The 13,475-nt window shown below is 39.8% G+C and overlaps 1 protein-coding gene across 15 annotated transcripts in view; it reads right to left on the bottom strand.

Annotated features, from left to right (window-relative positions):
• Nucleotides 1-13,475, bottom strand: part of ARVCF (ARVCF delta catenin family member) — a 505,185-nt gene that overhangs the window by 90,930 nt on the left and 400,780 nt on the right. For all 15 annotated transcript variants that reach the window (XM_038372964.2, XM_043498177.1, XM_043498178.1 and 12 more), the window contains one exon: nt 11,576-11,759. In XM_038372964.2, coding sequence (XP_038228892.1) covers nt 11,576-11,759 — 184 coding nt within the window. The remainder of the gene's footprint in view (nt 1-11,575; nt 11,760-13,475) is intronic.

Below are 13,475 nucleotides of genomic sequence, written 5' to 3' on the forward strand. Positions count from 1 at the left end.
CTGAGTTATGCTTTTCGTTGATCATTGCCCACACATCTTAGACACAAACACACCTTTATATATCTAACCAAAGGAGAACTGAAGTCTGTGTTCCTGGGGTATAAGAGAGGAAACAGGATATAATATGGGGCTGGAACTTTGGGGCAAATCAGTGTATGTCTTAAGTTTGATAGAGCTAGGATGATATACACAAGCTGAGAATCTAATCCATGGTATCTGAGCTCAGAGGTCTCAGCGATGTCTGAGATGGTTTTCTGTGTTGAGGCATCGGGCTCTGAGCCCTGTGACACTTTTCAAAAATGCATGAAGGGGAAAATATTGTTATAGATGAAATAAATCTGACTGCCTTTTTAATGGATGGGTACTTCAGCTTCTTCTATATGCCAGCGTGACTAACTGGTGAAGAGAATGCAGCTGCTACATATCTGACTGGCTGCATCCTCGCTCCTAGCATCTCTGTGGGACTTCCATGTCCAGTGCTGTTCATGCAGCAACTTTTCACCAGCATGAGAACGGATTTTAAAAAATAAGAAAATATTTGGGGGAAAACTCCAGTTATTAAAATCTCGTGAGGAGTCTCCTTGAGCCCAATACAAGTTGTAAAGAGCAGAAATTCTACAGCCTGTAGACAGGAGCTCATACAAGGTTGCCAACCCCCCAGGATTGCCCTGGACTTTCCAGGAATTAAAGATTAATCTTGAATTTAAAAATAGGTCATGTGATGAAACCTCCAGGAATACGTCCAACCAAAATTGGCAACCCTAAGCTCAGGCTACATGATCTGATCGTCCTTTCTAGCCCTAAGCTATGAATCTCCTTAACTCTTTGATCCGAGAGGAGTTCTCATCTTCAGAGTTCTGCACAGAGATACTGAGCAGCGAGTTTGCCCTCAATACTTCGCTCCTCTCTTTGCTTGCACAAGGAACTCTGCCTTGTTGATTCCTGCTCTTCAGTCCTCCCCAAAAGAAGGCTACAGTAGGATAAATAAGAGAGCTTCAAATGTACATTACACTTCAAAAATATTCATAGTATCCCTTTAAGCCATATTGGAATACACAAAGGACAATATTAATCTTAACAAATAAAGATGCTCTTAGGACAAACCTAGCTAGGAATGCATCCTAATCTTCTGCTAGCAGCAAAATCTTGAATCACCTTACACGTTAGTATAACTGCATGACTGATTTCATGTAAAAGCAGCAAAGCACAGAAACAATACTGTAGAGAATCTCGCACCTGGATTTGACATCCCTCCCTCCCCCACCTTTCTGCTGAAGGAGAAAGTGACCTGGATTCTCTCACATCTCAAAAGTCTTGCATACTGATCTGTAGGTAGGACTAATGGAAGAAGATTTGTATAGCTGTTTAAATATCTCCTTTCCCTAGGAAAACAAAATGGAGGAACACTGAGTAAATGTTAAATAAAAATAAATACCTACCAGAGAGAAAACTCATCAGATTAGGAATCTGATCTGCTCGTATGAAAGACTATAGAAAGAAGTGAGGAGGATGTGAGGAATCCATCCTTGATTTAGACATTACTGTAATGACAATCACACAAGCCCCTATATGATATGCAAGTCTCAATGTAACATTTAAGTCAGCAGTAACAGGGTTGACTTTCACCATCTCTGGGATTGATAGCAGGGGCTGCACACCTGAGCCACACACAAATCATCCTCAACAGCAAGATTTGTAAAGTGATTAAATGCATGGCACTTAATTTGTATTCTTTCAATGCAAAAAAAAATCAAATGTTTTTTTTTGAAGAACAGCAAACACCCCTTTTATTCTCCCCTGGCAATCTGAAAGTTCTCAGGGCAAGCAGCATGTTTTAGGATAGTTAAACAGGAACACGTTAAAAGGTAGAGACGAAAGGATCACAGAGACGCAAGGTAGGTGACGTATCTTTTATTGGCTCAACTTCTGTTGGTGGAAGGGACAAGCATTTGAGCTTCGCAGAGCTCTTCCTTGGGTCTGGAGAACATAACCAGAGAGTTATAATATACAATCTGTTTTAGTAAAACTCCTATTTCCAAAATGACTGCTGGTGTCAGCCATCTTGCTGAAAAGTAGTATCATTTGTTATCATGTAGAGCTGTCCAAGAAGCATGAGAGCAGAATGTTAGGGAATAACAGTCACCATCCTACTTCAGTGCGTGTTCATCTGTCATGAAAAATACTTTGTTTAAAGTGCCTTTGTACCTCTCTGCAGGGAGGGGATATTTTTGGTGAAGTTAAAAATTGTTTTTCCTTTTTTGATGCACTCCAAGGAATACTTTGGTTTTTGGCATAGGTGTGGCATATGGGGCACTCATTTGTTGCACTGTTTCTTTGGGAGAATTACTCAGACCTGAACAAGAGTGAAAGCTATTGGCGTCGTGCCTGGGACAATGCATGAGTTCTGCCAAACACCAACTAGTTTAGGCTACTGTCTTTCTGATTCTCTGAACAATTTTAGCTTAAATTAGTCTTGCTTAATTCTTCTTGCTTGACTGGTGAGGAATGTATCATTAGCTCCATTACTTCTACCAGCACAACATAGGTGGCTAAGTTCCAGGCCTGGGCTGATAAGTTGCCATGATTGTTTTGCAAGGCTGGGTTTAATGTATTGCCTGTTCCTCCCATCAGCTCTGAGACTCAATCCCAGTCCACAATCCTGTTAGATGTTTGCCAAAGATGACCTGTAATTATTAAAAACACATGTAGTAAATTGTTCTGAATTTCTGGTATGGCAGGGAGTCAACCACTCTCCTTTCTAGGCCCCTAAACCATCATACAAGGGGAGAGTGGGGCAGGGTTACAGCAGCAGGATGGCTGGGACCAGACTGGGAAGAGGGAGGGCTCACAGCAGCCACACATCCATCTGGAAAGGAGTCTGGAAATGATGACAAATTGTACAGTGCAGGTTATTTGCTGGGTACTCCCATATATTCAAGATAATAAAGTTGCATCCTAATTTAAACCACATGCATTGCCTCCTGTCCTTCCAGCATAGCTGGACAAAGTTCAATTGCAGCTGTGAGGTTTGCCCTTTGCTATTTGGGGCATTCAGCACATAAAAATACATGTACTACTTCTTTTGTAAAATATTTGCTGGTTACCTTTAATATGACCTAGTTGTGGGAGCCTTGTTTTGCTCTTCTGTAACACTGAACTGCTCCAAAACATGCTGCAAGAGAATACTGGAATGGCTGGTGGCTGCTTAGCTTCAAAATTATTATTCCATTTTTTGCTCTGAGAGAAGGATAAGAGGCTCTGCTTGTCCTACCATGTGCGTCTGTTGCCATGTGAAAAGAATCTCTGAATTACTTTGTGTAAAAATAGAAGGCCTCTGTATCCATTAGGTATACAGAACAATGTAAACTATGTCCACTTTCTACATCAACCCCATTCCAAAAGGTATTGGTATCGATGAATTTTGTTGTGAACTCTCTTTTCATCAAACCATAGTGACATACATTTTCTAGTTCCCTTCATTCAGAGCCAAGAGGTAAGGGACCTATAATTCCTTACTAAGGAAATGACAGAAGGCAATAAGCAAGTGTACAACTTTAATTTATACCTTAGACTCGGTTGTAAAACATTAAGGTTGCATGTAACTAGGCTAATGTCTGTTACTAAAATCTATGCATAATTTATTTATATTACAAGCTAAACATCAGGCACTGTCAGGCAGAACTCTAACAGCTCTTCGCTAGCAGGAATTAAACATTCTACTCATCATATAAGCCCCAGGACAGCCACATGCTATGATCCTATACAGCATCAATAAGCTAATTAAGAAACTGCCTTAGCTTTCTCCTCTTTATTATACTTCCTTAGGAGTCTAATTGTTGTTTTTTGATCCTGCACTCTACAGATAAACCTCACTCTCTTTCGAGTTTGTTCAGTGTTTGCTGTCCCTAAAGAGAAAGTTGCCTGGAAAAGTTGTTTTAATGTCGTCAATTCAATTTTCCTCACTTTTTCAAGTTATTTCCCTGAGGAAAATGCAGGTCAAAATGTACCTGCTTCTCAGCAAAGTCTGATATATATTTTTTGAACTCCATTTTGTACTACACTGACTGAAACGCAAGGTCAGGCAACTAACCCAATGCCTCACAGTCAGTAGCATGTGTGAAGATGAGGAGATGGCAACAGTGGCATGGGACATAATAATTCAGTGGCATTTTGTGTCACTCACTCTTCCATGTGACTGTAATGCAGTGATATGTTTTGAAAGAGGCCCTATCCTGGGCTAAAAGGATGCCAGCTGAAATATGCTGTCATAGTGGTGTAGGGGAATGGGGTGATATATGGAGAAAGATCATCCAAAGAGCTTTGTCAGAGAATCCCATTTCAGATAGGGGAAACATCTTGGACCTTTTCCTAGCACTCGGAGGGGAGTTTGGAATGATGTTTCTCTGTATAAAATGTAGACTACTTACTTAAGCTTAATTATTAATTTACTGTCATTTTAAGAAAGCCTGCATCTGAAAACCTTCATCTAAATACCTTCTCTATCCTGTCATGCTTCAACAGGCAAATTACTCAATGTTCCCCTGACACAGGCCAATGGAACTTGACAGTACTGTAGTGATCTCCCCAGTGTCTCACCTCCCGTGCCCTTTCCTTCACCAGACAAAACTATTTAGAAGAAGCTCACACAATCAGCTCTCTCCAATCCAAGATTTACGCTTTGCTGCCTTTCCACTTCTGTCAGTCTGAGTTCAATGCTGCCTCATGTAGGTGGGAGGGCGGATAGGGGAAATATAATAAATGCATGATAACAGTAATATTATCATGCTTGCAGGATTGGAAGACAGATAAAGCTTGAAAGTAATTCATTTTGAAAACTAATTCCCAGTCACTTTTCTTTGGAGAAAAGATATAAATTAATCATTAATAGGCACAGAGGGTATAACTGGTGCATTGTGACATAGCTTTTTCCCCCTCCTTCCTTGGAATTCAACATTCAGAGACATCAGGCTCTGGAAAAGGTAACAGAATGGGGCCATCTGGGTGACTGAGCATCATCCCCCACCACCAGGAATGGGAACACGCCACGCTCAGCCTCTGGCAAGACAAACCTCCTGTGACATTCTAGCACCTATCCCCTTAGTTGGCCAATGCTGCAGTGTTGCCATACTCCTGAGGGGCAGGGGGTGAGCAAGAGAAATGATGTGATCTTAGAAGAATCCTTCCCCCCCCCAAAAAAATAAGATAAAATAACTAGTTAGGACAACCTCATTCTAGATCTGTCCCCTGGTGAAAACATACCTTCACTAGGCAGCAAAAGCCAAGCTATACAGTGGGTCTCAAAGGGATAAGAGAATACTCATCACAGCCTCGTTTCCAAAATGGCTACACATTAGCTTTCCCATACAGGAAACCTCAAGTTGAATTGATCCCAACTCCTCATTATACAACATTACCTGAATAGGCCAAGCTTCCCCATTTAGTGGGGATGGTCCTTGTTACTTTTCCAACAGAACAATTGGAGCAGGGTTTTCCTTTTCCACAGGTGGAGAGAGAAAAGAACCAACTCTTTCTTATTCATTAGTGCCACCATGACTTGGTAACTAGTGATCTCTGATCAGAGCTTTTCTACAGATCTACATTGTAAAGCATCATGCTAGACCTAACTCCCCTCTGTGGAAAACTAGAGATCACCACAGAGCTTTGCAGCTCAATACGTTCCCCACACCAAGAAAAGGAGTATAGGAAAAGGTTAAGGCAATGGTATAGGGTTCACAGATTTTATTCTGTACTACTACTCTTGCACTTGTTGGTCCAAATGGTAATGAATTAATTCTGCTGGGCAAACTTCATGTACTACAACATATTCTGGCTTCTCAAGGAAGACTGTTAAACTGTCACATACTAAATATACACCTGGAACAAATATATCCACAATACAGTAACTTATGACATTCCGCTGAGCCCCTTTTTTCTCAGCACCATCTGAAACAGTGTACAAAGATTAGAGTATTATTTACATACACCCCCATTTTTTTTTGTGTATTTTGATTCCAAAGGAGGGGGCTATTAACATTTACTACTTTGGGTACTTATACAGATGTGGTACATTTTACAGATGTGGAACTGAGGCAGAAAGACACTACTTGATTTGCCCAGGGTTATACAGGATGTTTGTGGTGGAGTAAGAACTAAACCTGGATCGTCTACAGACCAGGCTAGTGCTTTAACCACTGGACCATCCTTCCTCCATAATTTCATGGTGAACAGCCATTCTGTGCAAGATTGTTTTGCAGAGAATTCATTTTTTGGTGCAAGTTAAGTAGGCAGGGTCTCTCTTTATGCACTTGTACATCCATGGCCAGGTTTTGAATCCTGGGGCTGTTTGTGAGCAGGAGTCTCTATGTAGTAGAAGGATTGACAAGAAAAGCTGCAGATAGTAGCCTGGAAAAGTAGCACTTTTCATCTATTTACTATGCAAGTGAACCAATTTAAATATTTGTTGACAGCAGGTCAGTTTAGCACAAGATCCATGCTATAAAATCAGCAATTTAGGAACTAAATTTTACCCTTTTCCCCCTTCAAAACTGAAAAAAATCTGCAAGGGGTACAAGAGAGAATTAATGGTAATTTAATAGAGGGGAATGGTAAATTATTTTTTTTAAAGCAGTTAAAAGCCTGGTTGCTTCTATAAGACTCAGAGTCATGATGTATAACTGTACAGGAAATGAAAAGGAAATCTGATTGTGACAGCACTCTCTGACCGAAAGGTCTCACATTTCCACTCCTGACCAAGAGCAAACAGTGTATTATCTGAACAAGCCAAAGAGAAACAATTCAGCACAAGCATGGAGAAACACAGAGTATCTGGCACTGAGTTAACGAGTGCAGGGTAACCTAAATTCCATCTCTCTCCTGGAATGATTCCATTAAGTGTACCCTTTCTCTAATGAGCCTTAATGTCTTAGTCAAAGTTGAAGGAAGGATTGCTAAATGGCCTTTTTAAGATCCATCAAGTCAGAACATTATTTAAACCGGATTATAGTATAGTTTAAAAGCAAATGTTTCTGGATTGAAAATCCAGGCAGAAATTAAATAAAAAGAGACAGTAATTAAAAAAAAGAGAGACATCTCCTTTTCCACACACCTAAAAGAATAAATCAGTGTGAGGACATCAAATTTGCACACCAAATAATAAGAGAACCACTTGTGAAATAAGAGAACCACCTGTGTTTATTACGGATTCTATGGCAAATTCCCTTCTTCCTTCCTAGTCCCACTTATCCAGCCCCACATATCAGAATAGTTTCAGAACAACTTTTTGGGGGAGGAGAGTTGTACATTATTTATTACAGCTAGGAAAATGACAAAAACAAATCAATGGTTTGCTGGTTTATGGGCAAATCAGGCTGAAGTTGCTCAAAGTGGGAGGCTCGCAATGGGCTGGCATTATATTTTGGTGTTCTACAGCTCAGATCATCAAGCATGTTGTTTAAGAAAGCTGGAGATACTCATTCACAAACAGCACTTTAATAATATAGATATATCCTATGTGACACTCAAATTCCTTAAACTTGAGATACAGCCTCTGAAGGTGAAGAGTCCAGCAAAAACACTCTTGGAAAAAAAGTTAAGCACATCACGCATTCCCAGATTTTCAACACTCCCTTATCCTGGTGGCCATGTTGAGAGAGAAAAGGAACTGCCAAATTTTGTGCAACTTCCTGATTAGTATCAAAAGGCTTACGACTATTCTGATCTGTCAGATGATCACCCCTCTCTTAGGAATCAGATATTGGATCTGACCCAATAAGTGAAGCTTGACAAGGGAAGAAGCCATTATCATTCCTTGGACCAGGAGGAAGATTAACAAAACAGAACTGAAAATCAGGATCATCTCCACAAATTCATGAATATTTGACACAGTTTCCTGGTGAAATAGACAGCATGCAGTAACCCCAGTTACTGGCTACAGTGTCGCAACTGTCAAGTTTTGCAATAACAAAATGAAATCTGAGGTTTTCCTTCTCGTCATTCGAAAAGGAAACTGTTGGCAGGTTGCATACAAAGTCAAGGTGAAGTGGTTAGGATTAGGTGATGGATGGAAGATGCTGTTCATATTTCAGTCTAATATTGGGATACAAACAATATGAACTTGCCCCATGAATGTAAAAGAGCCCCCCAAAACAACAAATACCTGTTTCCAAAGTGAACAAGTGTTGATAGGAAGCCCTGTCTTCCTCTGGTCCCTACTTGGCATTCAAGATCTTGAGTATTCCCTGGTAGCTCAGAGTAGTGTTTCATCTGGTTACGGGCTGTTCAGAAATTATGTGACTCATGGCAGAGAAGAGACAGGACTTTGGTGAAACTAATATCAAGTGGCTTCTTTATTGAGGCTTCTGGACAGAGTGGGACATTATAGTTCTCACTGGTCTCAAGTTGCCAGTTATCATATCCCGTGTTTCTTAGCACCATCATTTGGGTTTTTCTTAAACTCTGACTTAGATTTAGCAGTTACAGAATGGATTGCTGAATACAATATTCCTTATAGCAATCCTGGCTAACATCAACATCAAGCTTAATTTAAACATTCCTGCCAGCTTGGTGAATGAGAGATCTAGCACTAAATCATAAGGTGCCTTATTTTTTTTTAAAAAAAAACTTAGAAGTAGGTACCATGTGCTGCGAGGCCTAAATAAAAAGCAGCTCCAGCACTGGAATCCAGTGACAGTGTAGATGTCTCAGCTGAGACACTAGCTCTAAACACTGGTATTCAACCACAGTATCCTTCCTTCCCTCACACAATGCACATAGCATGCACAATATCACTTGTAATATCACCAATCCCCCAGCCTCTCCATCTGTGGATCAGTGCAAGGTAAACAACATCAGCAAAAGCATGGACTAACATCGCAGCAATTCTCAGAGTGAAGCAAGGAGTTTGACGCAAAGCCACCCACACTTGTTGGTAAATTTCATTAACATTCCTGAAAAATACTGAAATGAAAGTAGCTGTGCATGTGTAATACGCATGCTGTGCACTGGCACTGCTGAGCCCAAGTGATCGTAATTACTTTTAAAAACTCAGTCAAAATAGTTGCTCATTTCTCAGTTCTTTATTCAGAGAGCAGTGCAGTGTTCCTTTCAGAATCACCTGCCGAGAAGACAAGGTGGCCGTGGCAAACGATCAAAAGGATTAACCTCCAAAGTACAAATCAGATCACGTATTTTTGCAAATGGTAAATGTGTTACAGTTTGTAATTAGCTCCATTCACCAAAAATTGAATTTCTATGACCAACTGCTGCCTCAGCACAAGAACAGGCAAAGGGGCTTTAACATGGATGTCAAACAGATGACTGAAGAGTAAGCCAGCTAAAACAATAATTTATTGATGGCGTTAGCCATCTTATGTTGGTGATACATTTAACGATGAGCTACAGAATGTTTTATTAAAGATGCCAACAGATTTCCAAACACCCATTAGAACACTTTGTTCTTATCTAGCCCTTTTTACGTATGGATCTCATAACACTTTATAGAAGATAGGTATCATTACCCACATAATACAGAATGGGAATCCCAGAGCCTGGAAAGAGCCCACAGCTCCTTACACCCAAGCCTTTGCTCTATGTATGGATCATCCTGCCTCTCCTTTAATGCCTCCTGATAGCAATGGGATAAAAATCATCATCACAACAATTCTCCTCTCTCCACACAATGGCTATTCATTCCAATACAAATTTTATAAAACAAAAAGATGGATAAATTGCCTTCTTTAACGGTTCCAGATTTTTCCCCATTTACCCGAAAAAATTCTCTGGATCACATAGTCAACTTTCTCCAAAGACTAGCTCTCTCTGAATTTAAAAAAAGAGAGAGGACAGACAGATATTGGCCCCCCCCCTTACTCCAGTAATGACAGAAGAAAGACTATAGACATGAGGATTGCAATACATTTGCATGCACCGCTCCAGCAGTAGACACCACATATGTTTACTACAGAGTGCCATCACAATGTAATTCAAGTCATTTCTTAAAACAGGACCACTTTAGTGATCTAAAAAGTGAGGTGGAATTTATGACATGGATTATGTTAATCCATTAACAATCAGTTTTTTGTCTGCAATCATTAGAGAATCTCATACTATTCAGATAATCCTTTTATCCTCACCATAACTAATTTCCTCTTGCAAAACCATTAGAAAGTGAGGCACTGCTAAGGAAAAATTATGTCTGGATCCTACTCAAACGACCTCCATCTTCAGTGGGACTGCAAATAAGTTCAGTAATGGGCTCTTTCAGAACACTTTTCATTACTTTCTGCATTCATGAAGTTACTCATGGGAATAGTTAGTACAATTTAGAGACTGCAAGCCCAAGGAATGGAAATGAACCAACTTTCTGAAGATATATTAATCAGTAGAAATCCGATAGAAGTACACTTCAGTGCACCAGAGGTGCAATACGAAATCTTTATTAGTTTTGTTTGAACTATTAGATCTCACCATAATACTGAAGAATTTAAAAGTGTATATACACAGTTTAATCTTTTATAGACTATTTACAAAAACCTCAAGGAAAAACAAAATGAAAGTCAGTCACTCTATACAGAATGTCGGTACCTTAGATCTTCACAGGCTGTGCCGAGGGCTCTTTCAGACCCCGTGTTCTAACATGTACTGTCCAGTTGTGGAGGAGTTCAGAAATGCAAATATCACCTAATCAAAGTTTGTTTTTTTTTTAAACTGGAAACTGGTTCTTAAATGCTCAGCAGGCAAACTGTATCTAAAGCTAACACCTATGAATTACATTGAATGTGCATCTCTGACAGGTTCATAATATGTATATATATCCTACAGCTTCTCACTCACTGCAATTTGAAATCAAGTTAGTCAATATCTTCACCTGAGGTGTTTGCAGATAAATCTGAATCAAAAGTCTTCTAGATTTAGCTTAAATCAATGAAAAAGGGTTAACAATGATATCATGCATTTCCTCACCAGTTGGAAATAAAAGTCCACTTGTGCAGGAAGAGCTTCAAAGAACTGAATCATTTAGAAAACTTGTCATAAAAAAAACTTCTCAAATGGGCAGCTAAAGAAAGGACTTGACAAGTGACCAGAATCAGACTATTGATCCCAGCACAGCTGATTAAAACTGATTCCTAGCACTTATGACTATGCTTGCAATGGCATATTTTCGTCTTGGGATATAACTCGGGAAGTCACCATTCTACTAAGCATTGCCCCCACTAAGGGAAAGGTTAACATTTTTAGATAGATAGGTAGATAGATAGGTAGATAGGTAGATAGATAGGTAGATAGGTAGATAGGTAGATAGATAGGTAGATAGATAGGTAGATAGGTAGAATGTTCCATCTTACACAAATGACCAACCACTCTCAAATGCGACTAGAATGTCAGCACTTACAAGGCTCCAGTACAAGAGAATCTGTGGCAAAACAAGAGCCTCCCATATTGCCACATTGACCTTCCAAGTGCACCTATGCAAAAGAGATGCAGGATATTTGATTTCAAAGTCAGGGTAAATAAACCACTTTTTTAAACATACGCTAAGATGCTATAAACAGAAGCACAATCCATGCTCCCATCTTACCGCAAGCAGCCAGATGTGTTCTTGAAGACCGTGGTCCATTCAGCATCTCGAGGCTTAGAGTCCTCATTCGGCTCACTCTCCCATCCGGAATGGGGGATAATCACCTCATTTGTCAGTGTCTGAAGGCCATGGTTAATGATCACCATCTTTAGGGGCTCATAGGATGACAAGTTCCAAAGAGTGCCTTAGAGAGAAACAATGATTATTAGCCAAGTTAGAGTAGTTTACAGGTAATGCTAATGCAGACTAGCATTTCCAAAAGATTAAAATCATAAAACAATATGAACTGAGGAAATTACTCACCTGACAACATTTCTGAGAATCCAATTAACCACATGGTTAGGACTCACTCAGCAATTATCAAAACAGAAAGCGATACCACCTTTCTAAACACAGTTATATTTAAAACAGGTCGAGTGGTTGAAACTGCTGGGCCATATAATATACAGGAGGCATATGATAGGTGTTCATTCATCATCTACATAAACTAGAAGTGTAAAGATTCAATATGATAGTATTCATTCTGAACAAAGTGTTAATATAATTAAACTTGCAAATCTACTTATGAGAAAAAAAAAAACCACCCCAGTGCAGAGGGCAGTGCAAGATCAATGCATCTCATAAAACCTCAAAATAGGGCTTAAACTGGATTTAAGGGGCACATAGCCCCCCGGTGTCAACTCTCTACATAGGATTGAATTTCATCCCAGTCTCCTACGGGAGACTGAGCACCCACAACCCTCTTTGTCTTATCACCTCGCCTTGATTTTGAATCACAGCTGTAGAAAGAAGGTGAATATCAAATCAAAGCAGCAGAAGTCACAATCGTAGGTTTTACGTGGTAAAAATGCAAAATATCTTCGGGCTAGTCTACACTTAAAAGTTTTAACAATGTAACTCTGTCAATTAGGGGTATGATTTTTTGCCAACAGTTATGCTGGTAAAAACCCTACAGGATGCTGTTACGCTAATATATAGGTACCTGACATAAATATAAAGGGAAGGGTAAACACCTTTAAAATCCCTCCTGGCCAGAGGAAAAATTCTTTCACCTGTAAAGGGTTAAGAAGCTAGTATAACCTCGCTGGCACCTGACCACAATGACCAATGAGGAGACAAGATACTTTCAAAACTGGAGGGAGGGAGAAACAATGGTCTGTGTGTGTGATGCTTTTGCCGGGGACAAAGGAACGGAGTCTTAGAACTTAGTAAGTAATCTAGCTAGATATACGTTAGATTATGATTTCTTTAAAAGGCTGAGAAATTAGACTGTGCTGAATAGAATGAATATTCTTGTCTTTGTGTCTTTCTTGTAACTTAAGGTTTTGCCTACAGGGATTTTCTATGTTTTGAATCTAATTACCCTGTAAAGTATTTACCATCCTGATTTTACAGAGGTGATTCTTTTTACCTTTTCTTATATTAAAATTCTTCTTGTAAGAAATTGAATGCTTTTTTCATTGTTTTTAAGATCCAAGGGTTTGGGTCTGTGGTCACCTATGCAAATTGGTGAGGATTTTTATCAAGCCTTCCCCAGGCAGGGGGGTGCAAGGTTTTGGTGAGGATTTTGGGGGGGAAGACATTCCCAAACAACGTTTTCCCAGTCGAACGTTTGGTGGTGGCAGTGGAAGTCCAAGGGCAAAGGGTAAAATAGTTTGTACTTGGGGAAGTTTTAACCTAAGCGGGTAAAGTAAGCTTAGGAGGTTTTCATGCAGGTTCCCACATCTGTACCCTAGAGTTCAGAGTGGGGAAGGAACCTTGACAGTAAGTATAGCTTATTTCAGTTCCTGAACTAGAATAAGCTGTACCAGCATTAGCGCTTTGACACTGGTATAACAGCATCTACATTTGGGGAGGAATAGGGGGTGTTTCTGCTTGAACTGTGCCCGCATAGATCAAG

The sequence above is a fragment of the Dermochelys coriacea genome, chromosome 15 (assembly GCF_009764565.3).
Source record: "Dermochelys coriacea isolate rDerCor1 chromosome 15, rDerCor1.pri.v4, whole genome shotgun sequence".
Classification (NCBI taxonomy): Eukaryota; Metazoa; Chordata; order Testudines; family Dermochelyidae; genus Dermochelys; species Dermochelys coriacea.